Below are 17,602 nucleotides of genomic sequence, written 5' to 3'. Positions count from 1 at the left end.
ATTGTACAATCCAGGTGTGCAAAGCTCTTAGACTAACCCAGAAAGAGTCACAGCTGTAATTACTGCCAAAGATGCTAACATGTATTGACTCAGGGGGTTAAATACTTATCTAAATCAAGATAAATGGAGGTTCTTTTTTTTAAACAAACATTAAGGATTTTCTGAACCCAGGTCTGGGAATCAACCAGTCATTCCACAAAAGCTAGTTGGCATTGGTTAGCGAAACTAACTTCCTTCATACTGCACGCAGAGACATAAATGGTATCAACAATTGACAGAAACTCGCAGTATTAATTTAAACATGACTAGCACGAAATGGACATGAGTTGCTAGAAATTAGTAACTTTTGTTTTATTGTCATTAATATCCACCCTTAGGAAAAAGTGGAAGCATCACAAAAAGAAAAAAATTATAATAAAGTAAAAAGTGTGAGACGGGAACATCGTGAGCCAAAAAGAAAAAAATGGCAACCGTACAGGAGCTTCATTGAATAGACAGCATTTTGATTGTACACATGATTAATTTCTCTCTTGTTTTAAGTTCCTACTATTGCTCCCCCAATCACATTTGTTCCAACTACAAATCATTCTGAAAGACATTGACATTATAGAGTCAAAGAAGAGGCAAAAAAGCTAAATACCCACTCCCATACAAATGGTAACATCAACCTCGGCTGAAAACATGAACTAACAGACAAGCACAATCGGAGGGCCATTCATTCGCAACTCAATCCCATTCAGGAATGTAACTGAAATATACCTCCATTGTCAATAAGGATAATTTTCCCCCCATAAATGTTGTCATTCCGAGTTAACAGAGTTCAGATGAAACAACTCTCCAACCACGCACAGGCATTTCAGTTTGAACCGACATAAGGCTGTTGCCTCTGGAATGTTGAGTTTACAATTTGTTTCCTTGACCAGAAAAGCTTGATATCAATGCAGCTATTTGGGTTATTTTTCTTTGTTTGTGCATTAGTGAACCGTTTAAAAGAATCAAAGAAAAAGACTGCGTTGGGATTCTTGCTTTAGATAAGCTTTTTCCTGCAGTGACCGACAATTTCAGGGGTTGCTGACAAGAGACCAATTAGATACATACAATATTATATGAGTAAGAGAGCGGTCTACAGTAGTCCTTGTCCCTAATGATCCGTTCTTGTACAGATCAGAATTTAAGAGTCCACTGCTTGATGCTGGCGTCATGAGAGGTGGTCACTAGCGTGTGTTCATCTATCCAGGCCAGGCCACTGACATGGTGCAACCTGTGGGCATCTGTGGAAAGGGATGCGAGAACATAAGTGATGTCATATGGCTAACATTTAAAACATTGGGAGTGAATATACAGTATGTGTTGCTGCTAAAAACTTGAGCATGTGGTTTTCCACTGGAAAGTGTGAGCATTTTAATGCATCCCTAGAACAGGGGTTCTTAACCCAAATTAGAAATTCTGTGTTTTCCTGGGACCCAAGCTTAGGAAAATATGCAACTATAAATAAAAGTCTGTACATTTCATTGCCCTTATGCCTAAAACAAATGGAATATAGACAAAAATAACAATTAAATTAAACAAACATGAATAGATATTTACATCGGTATTAAAAACACTCATACACATTGTCTAGGTTGGAACTGTTGCTGTTAAAATAAATCCTTTTCATTCTGAACTGGAATAAAGAGATCGATCACATCACAGATGTACAACAGAACACACAGGCTCAGTTTGATAGGGTTGCACTAAGTAACAGTACAGATGAAAAATTACCAGGCCTACTGTACATCTTACTGTAGAAATTGTTGAAAGTCTAGGTTGAAACTGTTGCTGTTAAAATACAAAACATACTTCTATTCTGAACAGGAATAAACTGATTGATCACATCACACAGATGTGGACAACACAGAGTCCTAATAAGAGGTGTGGCTCGTTGAAGTTTTCAAAAAGCATGTATATTCTGGGCTCCGTTTTTGCAAGTGCAACACTGAGGTCATACTCTTCCTGTACTGGTTTTTAAGTATGTCAGAGTTGTGAAGTGAACCCTGACTCACATAGGTATGTGGTGCGAAACTGGACCAGAACATCTATTGCTTTCTCAGTCAGGCAGGAGACTGCTTCCTGCTGTAGATGAACAATCCACAATTGGGTGTTTGCCTCAAAGCATCTTGCCTCAGTTTATTCCAGTTAAGAACACAATGTATTGTATTGTAACAGCAACAGTTACAACCCAGACTAGTTTAAAATCATTTCTACAGTAAGCTGTACCGTAGGCCTGAATTTTTCTTCCGTACTGTTACTAGGGTTGCACTATCAGTAACTAGCTTGCTTTGGTGAATGTTAGCTACTACCTGTGTACAAGGCAAGGGGATTGTTTGAAAAGAGAAACTCACAGCTACGATGAGTTAGTACTGCCTTATTTCTGCTCATCCTCACCTGTTATAAAATTACAACAATGCCTTGCTAGCAGACTTAAATATTCCACTGTCGAAGCACTGTTTCCTGAAGCATTCTGCCCTGTTCTCAAAGAACTCCCTGGGTTTACCATCATGCTGTGGATGTTTGGTCAGGACGTGTCATTTTATTAATTTGTTCGTTTTGAGAGCCATTACTAAGCACTTCACCGCTCAAAACACATTGTGGGCGCTCCTCGTTATAAGTTCGTATGAAAGGGAGAGAAACTCATCGCTGTATATCCGTTTCATAACTATTGAGCTCAGTCAGAACTTGTGGCTAGCATGAGTCCATTTGATAACAGCGGTGAGTGATGGCGGGTGGGAATGACAAGTCATGGCTGACAGCGCTGCAGTGTGCGTCGCGGAGTGATCAAGAAAACTGCAGGGGAAAAAATGTGGTAAACTGCGAAGCACACGGGCATCCCCCTCTAACACTCGCACAGCTGCCAAACTGAGCAGAGACCGTAGATGCACTTGGCCAAATCAATTCCAATAATTAATGAAATAGTTGTAAATTTACTCTGACATCACGACCCACCATTAACAGGTACATACTTTAAGGCTGCCCTAGAATGATGGTGTCTAAGGAAGATACTGCCATCTAGCGGTGGTGAAAATAATTACATTTGGGAACATTGGGGAAATTCTGCAGCAATGGTACTACAAGATACCTCCCTCGCCAGTTAGCACACACTGAAAATGTGATTTTTTTTCTATTATCCCAACACTCCCCCGTACTTTTTGTAATGTTAACATTTGTTGTCCTGACAAATTAAACAGCTCAAAATGGTTGCTACAGAAAGATCAGCAGTTTAAAACCCCACCCCTGTCGAGAGTGGCGACACATTATCCGAGCAACATCTTCAGTTTCCATGACTTCAAATATCTGAATACGATAACAAAGAGAGGATTTAAATAACTCCAGACACTTCTCTCTGTGGGTGTGTGTGCCACCTTTGCTCTCTGACAGCTATTTTGGCCCTCACCTGGGATCTTCAGCCTCTTGTCTGCATCATTCACTGTCCAAACATAGACCATCATGTCCATTCCACCGCTGGCAAAGTGCTCATTGTCGGGGGACCAGGCCAAGGTAACTACTTTAGCGTGGTGTCCATAAAAATCATTTTTGACCTGTAGGAGGGGGATAAATAGAAATGGATACAGAATCCAACATGTAACATTAAGTCTCCACTCATACTCAAATTGATGGGATGATTATATGCATTACACCACCCCCGACTGATATTCACAAACCCAAATGGCATTTACTGTTCATTGGGCTTTAGGAATATATTTATTGTACATCATTTGAGCATTCAGGACAATCAATATGGGACATGTTAATAGGTTATTTTTGCAAATGTTGCTTGAGATGGATGCGTGGGAGACTGCATACCGAGTAATCATCGGCCACGGTGAAAACTGTGACGACCTTCTTCTCATCAGTGACGGCCAGGTAGGCTCCGTCTTTGGAGTAGGCCATGTCTGTGACTGGCCCTTTGGCCTCCATGCTCTTCCCCTCATCCTTCAGAGTGTTGCCTTGGACAGAATACAAGTGGACCTTCCCATCCTGCCGGGAGGAGGGAGAGAGGTGTCAAAGAAATACTATGGACAAGGGGAGGAATTTTGAGTAGTTCGATCCAACCCACACCTAAATAAAATCAGCAATCAGTTGAACAACAGTGTCATTCCCTCAGAGTTTCATAGCACTGGTTAATAGTGCAGAGTGGCTGTGGATCCAACTTCTTGGGATCTTTAGTCAGCAGCACCAAAAGATCTGGAGCTTCTGCGTATCACATGAAGTGCATGTGTATAATCAGGCTATTCAGGAAAACTGTCATTGATCCCACACTAAGATGGATCAGAAGTAGTATGATCTAACACTAAGCTATAATAGTTCCAGTTCAAATGAAGTTCCTATATGTAGACTTACTGCGCCGCCCACTGCCGCAGTGCTGCCTCCTGGGTGGATGGCTCCTGCTTCAGGCTCGTAGTCCAGACTGTCCAGCATGAACACCTTCTTCTGGTCCTTCAGCAACACCACCTGACAACCACACATTCAGTCAATATTAACACCATCCAGAACAGACCATTTAATTGTGTCACCCATATATGAATGACACAAAATACTTATTTGTGTTGACAACACTGTCTACCATAATATGATGCCTGAGTGACATCAGTTGGCACACATTAGGACAGGATTTTGTTACCTGTCCAATGCACACTGCCAATGTGAGCCCCCCTGTTGCTACGGAAACATGTTTAGGCTGGACATCCATCTTTACCAGGTTGGAAGCACTGCAAAAACAAACTGTTAGTAACCACATTTCCAGCCACAACAATGCGAGTAAAGTTCTACCCTATAAAAACAAAAAAAAGAGGCATGAAGTTACGGTGCAATTTTATAAATGCCAACAGAATTTGTTAGTTCGACATGGTCAGAACTTTGTGTTGGCAATTACACGTGAAATGGCGGTGGACGCCGTTATGTGCAAACATTGATATAATAACCATTATATCAACGCTAACTTGGAGTCATACGATATGGTGTGGTCCTCCCACTACGACTCAGGAAACCACGCAGTTTTAGGCTACAGCTGAAATAAGTTATCAACTTCACAGGGTGGTGAAAGTGCATGGTAATGAGCTTGATGCAGCTGTCCAAAAAATATCTAGGGTCTTATTTTGTTGCCATTATGATCAATGCTCGACTGCCTTTGGACAAAATAAAATATTGAATTTATCCATAATCTCATGTAGACTAGCCTATCAGCAGTCTACCTGCAAATGGTTGGCTAGAGTGCACAATGCAAGATCAGAGTGGGAACATTTGCTATTTAATGCAATAGTAGAGTTGAAAATGTGACGGAAACACACACTTCAGATTTTTATTCAGTACATGAAAACTTAAGGGAAAAAGTACATTGTGTGCACTACGTCATCACGCAGTTTTTTCTCTGCAACAACTCAGTTTGGTGGGGGGGGGAAATCAACATGTCAATAGATTCACTATTAACTGAACATACCCTTTCCCAGAGGTGTTTTTTACTTTTTTACTAGGCAAGTCGGTTAAGAACAAATTCTTATTTTCAATGACGGCCTAGGAACAGTGGGCTCGAGTCACATATGTTGACTTGCAACTAGACTTTAACACCAATGACTTGGTCCCACCTCTGCCCTTTCCAATATCATTAATAGTGTTCAATCAAATGGATTTATGAAGCACTTTTTACATCAGCAGAAGTCAAAAAGTGCTATACAGCAACCCAGTCTAAAACCCCAAAGAGCAAGTAATGCAGCTGAAGCATTTATACCTAGAAAGGCAGGAACCTAGGAAGAAACCACACTCTTCTGGCTGTGCCAGGTAGAGATAAGAGTACATAACCATTAAGGCCAGATCGTTAAAGAATTCAAACGGTCATAGATGATCAGCAAGCTCAAATAATCAGTGGTTATAGAGCGTGCAACACGTCAGCACCTCCAGAGTAAATGTTAGTTGGCTTTTCATAGGCGAGCATTCAGAGGTCAGGTGAGAGCAAGAGGGTTGAAACAGCAGGTCCAGGACAAGGTAGCATGTCCAGTGAACAGGTGTCAAATATACATGTCACTATTGGTTTACGAATGAACCCACCGAAAGTACGACATCACAACAGCTATCTTGTCCAATGACAAAAAGTGAATCTCATAAGGAAGCAGTATTATTACAAAGCTACCCTCACTAGAGATAAGAGAACTGATAAATATTTCAGTGAAATCTGTATTTTAATCTCATCTCCTACCTTCAGTATAGAACACTTCTGGACCCACCTGTATTCTTTCTTTGTCACGCTGGTGAAGCGGACAGTGTCATCCATGCTGCAAGTCACCAGCTGGTCGGCCTCGTCCACCGCCATCTTTGTGACAAGGTTGCTGTGGCCCTTCCCTGAGAAGCAGTTGTTCTCCCCGGTCTCGGCATCCCAGTAATGTGGAAGCCACAGTTAAGGATCGTCTGACTGACACCAGGAGAGGGCAGCAGAGCAGATCTTAACTAACACAAGGGACCATAACATTGGTGGTGTGGGCCTCTTGTTAAACTAACAGATGGATACAAGGACATCCGCAACAGTTATGTGCAGTACATTTATGTAATGGAATATAAGCAGGTGCCAATGTTGCTACTGGGTTATGAATACACAAGGCTTTGACTATTAACACTTGAGGGAATTTATTAGGCTCATTGTGTTCCAAATGCCAACCACCTAGATAAGCCCCATTCATTCAGGGGAATTGGACTGTGCAGAAAGCAGTTCATCATTAATATGCCTCAGTGTTGACACAGCATGCCTTCATTTTCCCAGTGAAAGGATATTGATGTGCCCGTCATGGCTGCCAGAGTAGATGTAAGCCCTACCCTTGTTTTTGTGAACTGTCAAGGACTGAATGGATTTGCTGTGACCCTGTAAGGCACATAATGTGAGAGAATTGTTTAGCACAGTCAGTTAAGAACATTCATTCATTCTATGACTCAAGTGTCGCAGTTGTGATACTTTCAGTTTTGGCACCAATTCAGCATTTTCCATCATTGTGCAATTTCATGGGACTCTAGCAAACTGTCAAAATTAACCATTTAATTTTGAGGAATGCTGACAACCACTTGTATGCCATCTCCTTTCCTGTTACTGAACTATGTGCTTGTGTTGAGTAACGAGTGACTTGAAGACAACTTTAAAGGAAGATTATGTGATCAGGATAAAGAGAATGTTTGTAGACAAGCTAAGCCAGCTAGGGACCGTTTCTGGGCAGAGCATCAATATCAGGAGATTAAGCCTGCCAGTTGTGTTCAAATTGTAAAAAATATTTAAATATTAAACACCCTCAAGCCCTGACCCTCATTCCTCAACTCTAAGATGTGTTCACACTACACCATATTGCATTCTGAAAACCCTGTCATGAGAAAGAAGGTTTAGGCTTACCTTGATGGTGCGGAGCGGCCGGTCGGGGTTGCTCTTATCCAGGTAGTTGATGTAGCCCGACAGGGATATGCTGAGCAGGTGGTCCTTCTGCCACAGGCAGCCCAGCTGCTGGTCCATGACGTCGGCACCCATGTTGAAGGTGGTGAGGGCCATGCTGGTGCCCACATCCCACAGCTTCACAGTCTTGTCACCCGAGGCAGAGATGAGCTGGGAGCTGTCAGGGCTCCAGCTCACCTGAAGGAGAACAGAGGGAAGGAGTGGACCCAGGGTGACAAATAGGCATCACATCACTGTCGGTTATCACAATGCTTTCAGATGACACCTGTGCCGCTATAGTTTCTCTTTGGTAATGCAAAATGTACAGTCCCAAGCATTTTATTAAGCAGATGGCTAAGTTAATCACTACGGTCTTCCTGAGACCTGAAGTAGTCACACTGGAACTAGACATTCCAACGCTGCATTGCAGTGTATGTCATGTTGTGGGTTAGAATCCCAGTTCAGATATGCCAGTGATGGAATACATTAGATACAGTCTAATTATCTTGTTACACTCAATCACCAATTCAAATTCCTAGAAATCAAATATTGTTGGGGGCATGCAAAGTGAAATAGTGTTTTAAAATGCAGTGGGTACAAGAAAGTTTGACTGTTTTCACAGGAACACATTGCACTTCTAATTTGAAAAGGAAAGCATTAATTTAGTTTGTTTACGTTCAAGTCCCTCTAGCAACTGCATGGCAGCTTTAATCTTGACTGGGTGTTCACCCCTCAGCAGTGAAGCCTGACAAGTTATGCTGAAGAGGAAAAAGACTGACGTTTCCATTCTCAGCAGGCTAAAGTAAAAACCCAATGCCTACATGTCTCAAACCACCAGGCAAAGTTGAACAATAAGTATCTTGACGGAGTTTCTCTTACGGCATAGACTCCTCCTTCATGGGCCTTTGCTCCGCCCAGAGCCCCAAGCTTCTCGCCAGTCTTTCCGTCATATAGGAAGATCTAGGAAAACAGGGCAATTTGACACTTCTAGTAAGAACCAGTACTGTAGGGTAAAATTTAATTTCAACAGCCACGTAGAAACACCCATCTGTCTACTACTGCCCTCCAGTCAGCAATTCTTGTCAGTTCACTGAAAAGTATCTGACATAATGTGCTGAGTTACAGCTGTTTTCTACTGTACTTCTAATCCCCCTCCACCACACACATTTACTCAAATATACTGAACAAAAATATAAAACACAACATTCAACAATTTTGAGTTAGTTTATATAAGGAACTCAATTGAAATAAATAAATTAGGCCCTAATCTATGGATTTCATGACTGGACAGGGGCGCAGCCATGGGTGGGCATAGGCACACCCAATCAGAATTTGTTTTCCCCACAAAAGGGCTTAATTACAGACAAAAGTACTCCTCAGTTTCACCAGCTGTCCGCGTGGCTGTTCTCAGACGATTCCACAGGTGAAGAAGCCAGATGTGGAGGTCCTGGGCTTGCGTGGTTACACGTGGTCTGCGGTTGAGGCCGGTCGGGTGTACTGCCATTATCTCTAAAATGACGTTGGAGACTGCTTATGGTAGAGAAATGAACATTAAATTCTGGCAACAGCTCTGGTGGACATTCCTGCAGTCAGCATGCCAAATTGAACACTCCCTTAACTTGAGACATCTGTGGCATTGTGTGACAACCTTGGAGTGGCCTTTTGTCCCCAGCACAAGGTGCACCTGTGTAATGATCATGCTTATTGATATGCCACACCTGTCAGGTGTATGGATTATCTTGGCAAAATAAGAAATGCGCACCAAATTTGATTGAATAAGCTTTTTGACCGTATGGAAAATGTCTGAAATCTTTTATTTCAGCTCATGAAACATGGGACCAACACTTTACATGTTGCGTGTATATTTTTGTTCAGTATAAAATACAATTCTAGAAGAATTAAGACAGGCTGTCAATGTTCTATCAACTGTGGTGGGTTCTGAGACCACCTTAGTGATGCTGGGTCCCTGACCATGGAGCAGCTCTGGTAGCTAGCGGACTCACCTGACCGTCAGCGCCAGCAGTACAGAAGCGGTTCCCGTCTGGAGAGAAACGCACGCAGTTGACAAACCGGCTGTGGTCCTAGGATGGGGTAGGGGATTGTTAGAGACTTGAGCTTTTCCAAAAATAAGGACTATTATTGATTTTCTGGTTAATTTAAGAAAGCAACATTTGTATATTGGTTGTTGTCTATCAATTATACTGTCAAGTTTAAGTCTCTTAAATATTGCAAGTAATTTGACAGTTACCTGACTAACTCATTGAGCCAGCTTTCTACAAACCCCTTCTCTTTGAAAAAAAACAAAACGAGAATATACAGAACTATGCCCCATTCAAAAGAGAATGAAGAACCAAGAACAGATATAGCCCTTGGTTCACTCCAGACCTGACTGCCCTTGACCAGCACAAAAACTTGCTGTGGCGGACTGCAATAGCATCGAATAGTCCCCGCGATATGCAACTGTTCAGGGAAGTCAGGAACCAATACACGCAGTCAGTCAGGAAAACAAAGGCTACCTTTTTCAAGCAGAAATTCACATCTGGAAGTTCAAACTCTAAAAAGTTTTGGGACACTAAAGTCCATGAAGAACAAGAGCACCTCCTCCTAGCTGCCCACTGCACTGAGTCTAGGTAACACGGTCACCACTGATAAATCTATGATAATCGAACATTTCAATAAGCATTTCTCAACAGCTGGCCATGCCTTCCTCCTGGCTAGTCCAACCCCAGGCCAACACCTCTGCCTCACCCGCAGCTACTCGCCCAAGCCTCCCCAGCTTCTCCTTCACCCAAATCCAGACAGCAGATGTTCTGAAAGAGCTGCAACCTGGACCCGTACAAATCAGCTGGGCTAGACAATCTGGACCCTCTCTTTCTAAAACTATCCAACTCTCAATCACCGTATTCTTATCGGCAGACTCAATAGCCTTGGTTTTTCTAATGACTGCCTCGCCTGGTTCACCAACTACTTTGCAAACAGAGTTCAGGGAGTCAAAATCAGAGGGCATGTTGTCCGGACAACAAGTAGTAGCTCTACTTGCAAATCATAATCAGCTCATTTATCACTCCAGTGTTAATCTGCTAAATTGTAACTATTCTCTCCTATGGCCTATTTATTACCTACATTCTCATGCCTTTTGGACACACTGTATATAGACTTTATTTTTTCTACTGTGTCATTGACTTGTTTATTGTTTACGCCATGTGTAACTGTGTCACACTGCCTTGCTTTATCTTGGCCAGGTCGCAGTTGCAAATGAGAACTTGTTCTCAACTAGCCTACCTGGTTAAATAAAAGGTCAAATTTAAAAATAAATGTAAAACATTCAGAAGGGACAACCTGCTTCTGGAGACCCTGAGCAGAAATTCTTCAGAGGAATCAGTTGTTTCGATACATACGGTTCCCTTTTTCAACACCCATATAGTAGATCTCATAAGTCTCAAGTATTGCGGAGTGAGGTCACGTGCTTAATAAAGTATCTGTTATAGAAGAGTATAAATTGTTTTCTTTTTAGGCTGGATCACGTTGAATTGTCGTAGGTTTTAATTCTGTAATGTATTGATTGTTGTTTCTCCACCCCCACCCAATATTTTTTTGCTAAATTTGCCTAATGGGACTAAAATGTGGATTTATAAGCACTAAATGTGTATGGACTTGGCCCAAGACCACAAACAGTGACTGGTGGTAGCATGTAGCAAACCCTAGTCCAGACACATCATCCCAAAACTGCAAAAAAGCTGACTGCTCCAAGGCAAGTAGTGTTTGCTAAACATAATGCACCATTTTTTTGAAAAGGATACTTAATGAATAAGCAGCATGTTAACCAGACTAATGTCATCAGCAGCTCAGCACCATGAGCTAAGTGACTGAGACAATGTCAAAATCTCCTTTCGCACTCGATTCCTACGCACACTGATACGTTCCATGGTCAACAAATGTATGTCTTCCCAGTGGTGTAAATTACTACATAAGTCAATTTTGGGGGTCTGTACTTTACTATATTCCTAAAGAAAAAAAAAGGTACTTTTTACTCCATACATTTTCCATGACACTCTAAAGTACTCATTATATTTTGAAAGCTTAGCAAGACATGAAAATGGTCCACTTCAGACTCATCAAGACAACATCTTTGGTCATCCCTACTGCCTTTGATCTGGCGGACTCACTAAACAAAAATGCTTAATTTGTAAAGGTGTTGGGGTGTGCCCCTGGCTATCCGTAAATAAAAATGGTGCCGTATGGTTTGTTTATATAGTGAATTTGAAATGGTTTATATACTTAAGTATATTATAAACCAAATACTTTGACTTATTCAAGTAGTTATTTACTGGGTGACTCACTTTTACTTTAGTAACCTTTTATTAAGGTATCTTTCATCTTTTACTCAAGTATGACAATTGAGTACTTTTCCCACCGTGACTTCTGTCCGTGCTCACGACAGGGCTAACCGAGTGAAAAGGTCTATAGTACCAAAAGGAATTTTTTGTTTTGTAAAAATCCAGAATCAATTCCCAAATTTCTTCAGAAATGTCAGACACATTGGCCTTTTCTAATTTGGGGAAAATTCTGTACTCTGCCCTCTCTCTGCAACTCACAAACCGATAAGTGGTCAAGTGGAGTGTCAATTAGTTAGTAGGCAAATGGAAAACTGTCCCCCCCAATAGAATCCTTTTGGCAAGGAAACAAGTATATCCTACCGGTGTCCTTTTACCGAAGAGTTATGAAATCTCCCACCCCCCTTGAATCAGCTAATTGCTTTCTTGTAGGAGAAAAGTTAGCAAACATTTAAAAACTATATGCTATGTATCTTTTTATCTACAAAATGTCTTGCACAACTAGCTAAATTTGACATCACTTCATACATTTTGGGATTACACCCTGTAAACGTAATTTGCCTGATGCACAATTGGAGTAGTAATTTCATACAAGCACATTTGTCCACTTCCCCTCACCGCCTCTGCTCGATTACCTTTTTCTAAAAAAGGGAGGCCAGAGACACGAGTTGAGACTCATTGAGAAAAGGCCACTCACGGTGCTTGAGAACTTGAACTTGAAAGGGGGTCCCTCAAAGAAGGCCCCACAGTTGTCATCACTACCGGTGATGAGGCGGTAGGGGCGAGTCTGCTTGATGTCCACGCTGTTGATGATTTTGGAGTGGCCCGAGATCTCACCCACTGAGGAGCCAGTGTCCCACAGGAACACAGCCCCAAACCTGTAAGGAAGAACACACACATTCAAAGTAGGACAAGACATGATGCAATACAAAATGTGCAACAATTCACTAGATAGAAGCAAATCATTCATAATTCATAAGTGCATAGATGAAAGAGACAACCGTATCCAAGTTTTAGGAGAGTTATGAAAGTCTTGGGTGAAGGGTGTTTTTGAATTAATCTTCTGACGTCCGGAAAACTCATTTTAAAGGGGTTCAAGCGATGTCTAGTAATTGAATATTCAATTCATGTCAGATACTGGAATGTTTACAACAGGGTTAGTCACTAGAGTTTTGAGAGCTGTTGCCTCAACATGCTGGGGACATGTTCAGAAGACAAAATGGGACGAAGCAATTGAACAAAAGGAGGCATCACCTGAACATACCCACTAAGGATGTTAATTTTAGTTTCAAAAGAGTTTGGCATATGCCTAACTGAATACAACCCTGATTCAGCTGATCATGATTCTATAATTCATGGACATGTTATTGTTGATGTGGAACAAAAACCTGCACACCCCATAACACGTTAACAGCAGAGATAAAGCTTATGCAATCCTCTAGGACGTACAACCATTGTTCACCAAAGTGTAAATGCTGCACTGTTAGCAGGACCCGAGCTCTTATTTGGAAGGTAACGGTACAGGCACCATGTCCCTGTCCTGCATGTGGTCTGAACTAGGCCCTACAGACTTACTTCTCACGTCCCTCTCCCACACAAGCAATCCTTTTGCTGTCCTCAGTCCAGGCGATGTCCTTGATTTTGCCCCCAAAAGGCTGGTACTCGTACTTCAGAAGGTGCTCCTTCTGGGTAGTGTCCCAGATACGGATCTTACCAGACACATCTGTAGGAAACATATTTGAACGTTGTAGATTTGGCATCACTACCATAAAAATGATCTCTGCCCATTTGGCTTTGTGCAAATGAGATGTTCTCCACAGAAACCACATGCATGAGAAGACCAGGTACAGGTCTTGTCACTATTCACAATTAAGACAAATCCATTGACAGACAAGAACCGAGTGAATTTGAAAAAGCATTCACGTTTCTTGGCATGTTTTATGATAAGACATGATTTATTAGGATCCCATTAGCCAACGCCAATAGCTAGTCTAACTGGAGTCCGACAACAAAAAAGTCAGGACAAAAAAAAATATTACAAATACTACAATTAAAATACATTAACATGTAGTGTCTGTGTGTGTGCATCTATCAGTTACACATACATGTCAGTACATACACACAAGTAGGTCATAAATATCTAGCTACCTCCAGACGCAATGTAGAAGCCACTGGGAGCATACTTGGCAACAGTAACTTGATGAGGGTGCTCGGTGTAGATGTCAGCTATGGCAGGGTTCTGTCAGAGATGAAGGCAAAGCTTGAACATTAGTACAGGTTCTCACACACAATATAGATTCGGGAAGAGGTTAAATACTTTAATAAAATCTGACCAGCCCAGTTCACACGTTTTACTGTACATGAACACACCCAAATATAGGCCTGTGAGTTTCAGGTTATCAGCTGCCAACAATGTGTCAAGTGATATGTCCATTAGATTTAAGGAATTACATCTATGTTCCTGATGATGACACTCTTCCCATTGGTGTAGAGGAAGTTGTTGCCTTTGGGATCTCCACCAAGGACTTTGGCAACTCCTCGTTCCATCTGCGGGAGGCTGGCAAATACATGCTCTGTGTGAACGGCAAGGAAATGTGTATTATTAATAATAACAACATCATCTAAGTTAGTCTAGGCATTGACCTATTTGGTTGGTTAAAAAACACACACATTAAGATCAGCCTACAGCAGCTGTAAAAACTGACAAATCAAAACTTCACTTCAATCAATTAATACAAACTAAATGACACTGTTGCTTGTATTATGTATGATGCCAGGCCTCTGAAATGCATAGCAGACGACCTGTAATAGCCGTCTGTCACAAAGACAATAAATATGTCTTCATGTACCTCTGCTTTTAGCTGATACATTAACTACACGTTAGCAGATAGTGTAAAATATGCATACGACTGTGTAGTGTTAGTAAAAATCACCCACACTCAGTGACATGTCAACACTGCGTTGCATATTTCGTGCAGAAATCGAGTGCCATATTTCCTTCAAACAATTTCAAAACAGTGTAGGTTCCCTTTCAAGCTCCATCCAATGGGAGGAAACTTATGAATACGTGGCTATTACCTAGTTACAGAAGAACTTTGGCAGGGGTGTGATGTCTCAAGACAAGAAATGTGATTGAAAATGCAGAAGAATGGGCGAGGTTAGTGCTTACACACGTAGTTACAGTAGCTAGCTAGCTAACGTTAGCTGTTTCTCTGTGGTGAAGCACTATTTGTACTAAGGGAACGATTAAAGGTCCATCTTTAATGTATATTATTTCAAAAATGAAACTAATAAAACGACTTACTCAAATCATAGGTCATATTCGCAGATTTTGTATTAGTTCCTCCGATGAATGAAACGCCAAACCTCCCTTATCCACCGGCAGTTCTGGACTCTGCTAATCGCACAAACACGGAAGCGAACGGCACTCTCCGTATGCCTGGCTTTGCCCATATATAGTAAACTCAGCTTCGACGCGAGCAGCTGTCGCCCGCTAGACTTGCGCTTACTTGCCTGTCGAGGAAATGACGTTACCTTGAATAGTCAAGTAATTCAAGAAGATACCCAACAAGGTAAATAAAGGGCACTTTGCCCCAGAGGTTATGGAATCGATGTGATGACAAATAGGTAAAAATAACTATTTTAAAACCTAACACACTTATACAGCTATGCAAGCATCAGCACTGGGTGTGGGGATGGGGGATCCCCAGCACAGGCGGCTGGTGGCACCTTAATTGTGTAGGACAGGCTCATTGTAATGACTGGAACGGAATTAATGAAACGAATCAAACACATGGTTTCTATGTTTTACATTTGAATCATTTAGCACAGGGTTTCCCAAACTCAGTCCTGGGCCGCAAGTCCTGTTTCTAAATGTAACGGATGTGAAACGGCTAGCTTAGTTAGCGGTGGTGCGCGCTGAATAGCGTTTCAATCGGTGACGTCACTTGCTCTGAGACCTTGAAGTAGTGATTCCCCTTGCACGGCAAGAGCCGTGGCTTTTGTGGAGCGATGGGTAACGATGCTTCGTGGGTGTTGATGTGTGCAGAGGGTCCCTCGTTCGCGCCCGGGAATGGGCGAGGGGACGGTCGAAAGTTATACTGTTACATAAACACTACCTCATTGATGTGGATGCTACCATGATTACAGATAGTCCTGAATGAATCGTGAATAATGATGAGTGAGAAAGTTACAGACGCACAAATATCATACCCCCAAAACATGCTAACCTCGCACCATTACAATAACACGGGAGTTTAGTTTGATGTAATCATTGCGTGTTAGGAATATGGAACTAAATACTAAACTTTTGACCTACTTTAAATACGTGAATTTGTCCCCCTAAAATGGGGGGGGGGGGCTATGTACAACTTTAAACTCATAGTCATTGTATCATTTCAAATCCAAAGTGCTGGAGTGCAGAGCGGTCACGTGTGTTTGCAAGGCAGATGTCCGGAGTTCGAGCCAGGTATAATGAGCCGGATTTGGGGGAAGTGGTACTCGCTAAGCAAGCAGTGTGATGTCCCTGGCAATTGTTCTGTGACCCGGATCTGCAGTTGCGTTCAGATCAACCGCGAGTTTCTCAGCCTGAAATGTTGCCCCTTTGCACCTTTAACGAAGGCTTTGTTCGGTGGCGCAATGTGTTGTAATGCTTTAGGAGGGCGGTCACATGTGTTTGCCAGGCAGATGTCGGAAGTTCGAGCTAGGTATGAGCTGGATTGGATCGGGGGGAAGTGGTTCTAGACAAGCAAGCAGCGTGACTTTCTTTACACGCAGACCGATACAAACAGATTCCTGCTTGTTAGCTTTCTTGGAGCAGTGCAATAAATCAGGCTCTGTTGGACCCTAGCGTGGCAGGTTCAAATCACGCCTCCCGTCTCAGAATCTTACACGGGTACTACATCATGCATTATTGCAACCCTCCGGGATTAGTGGCAGGGTTTCTGACACTACATCCACCTTGGTCTCAAATTTATGTGAAAAATGACAAATATTTGCCCCTTATAAAGAGGTCTCCTTGGCCCTACTAATTTGACTGAACTGTCTACTCTGCTGAAGTTGAAAATATTAGGACGAACTGCAACTCCAATCCACTAGGTGGCGTCTGTATCTCGCTCACATGGTTGCTCAGTCCAACTATTCCACCAAAGAATAATCAACGTTTCTAGCCTGTCAAGACAAAGCTAATTTCCTCCACATTGTCGTTGGTTTGGTGATGGCGATGGCTGCTGCCTTAAGAGGTTAGTCGGTAGATAATGTTTACAGCCATCAAATTGTGGACAATTTGTTTCGTGTAAAAACCCTTCGTTGTTGCTATTGGGGACAGCCGTTTTATTAGAAACTGCTTGACATAAATTAATTTAATCACCAATGCGATAGGAGGATGATGATGGCGTTAGCTAACTTGGCTAGCTAGTAGCTACTGATAGAACAATACCAATCTTTGACACTAACGTTATCTGTGATCAGCTTCAGAAATACACAGTGTCAGCTAGCCTAAACCTAATTTTTGCAGCCTGATAAACCAATTGGGCTGTCTTCTGATACGAGAGTAAAGTTAGCTCAAATTGATTATTATACCCTGTCGCTTCATAGTGTAAAACGTTCTGAATTATGTCCCCCTTATCCTATCATCAAGGTACATGACACTTATTCAGAATTGTCTTCATGCCTGAACACGGTCCAGTTTTATAGTGTAATTAGTGGGGGGGACCATGCCTCTGGTCTAAGCAACCCCCATTGTCTTTAAGTTGTATTGACACAGTGATGCCATCAGATGAGACATTCAGATAATGCATACTTTCTATGGTAGGCCTAATTTACTATTGTGTCC

At 42.0% G+C, this 17,602-nt stretch overlaps 1 protein-coding gene across 1 annotated transcript; it reads right to left on the bottom strand.

Annotated features, from left to right (window-relative positions):
- Positions 1 to 332: 332 nt before the first annotated feature.
- Positions 333 to 15,208, bottom strand: LOC115143366 (WD repeat-containing protein 1-like). Its single transcript, XM_065003358.1, has 15 exons — positions 15,074 to 15,208; positions 14,221 to 14,342; positions 13,918 to 14,008; positions 13,345 to 13,492; positions 12,467 to 12,647; positions 9,439 to 9,516; positions 8,315 to 8,395; positions 7,400 to 7,633; positions 6,791 to 6,883; positions 6,255 to 6,406; positions 4,658 to 4,745; positions 4,378 to 4,488; positions 3,841 to 4,014; positions 3,431 to 3,575; positions 333 to 1,271 (listed from the first exon to the last, which is right to left on the bottom strand). The coding sequence occupies exons 1-15, from the start codon at positions 15,087 to 15,089 to the stop codon at positions 1,165 to 1,167; spliced, it is 1,821 nt and encodes a 606-aa protein (XP_064859430.1). The 5' UTR covers positions 15,090 to 15,208; the 3' UTR covers positions 333 to 1,164.
- Between the last annotated feature and the right edge of the window lie 2,394 nt (positions 15,209 to 17,602).

The sequence above is a fragment of the Oncorhynchus nerka genome, linkage group LG2 (genome assembly GCF_034236695.1).
Source record: "Oncorhynchus nerka isolate Pitt River linkage group LG2, Oner_Uvic_2.0, whole genome shotgun sequence".
NCBI classification, from domain to species: Eukaryota; Metazoa; Chordata; class Actinopteri; order Salmoniformes; family Salmonidae; genus Oncorhynchus; species Oncorhynchus nerka.
The sequence above is the reverse complement of the archived record's forward strand: the minus strand, read 5'-3'. Positions and strand labels throughout refer to the sequence as shown.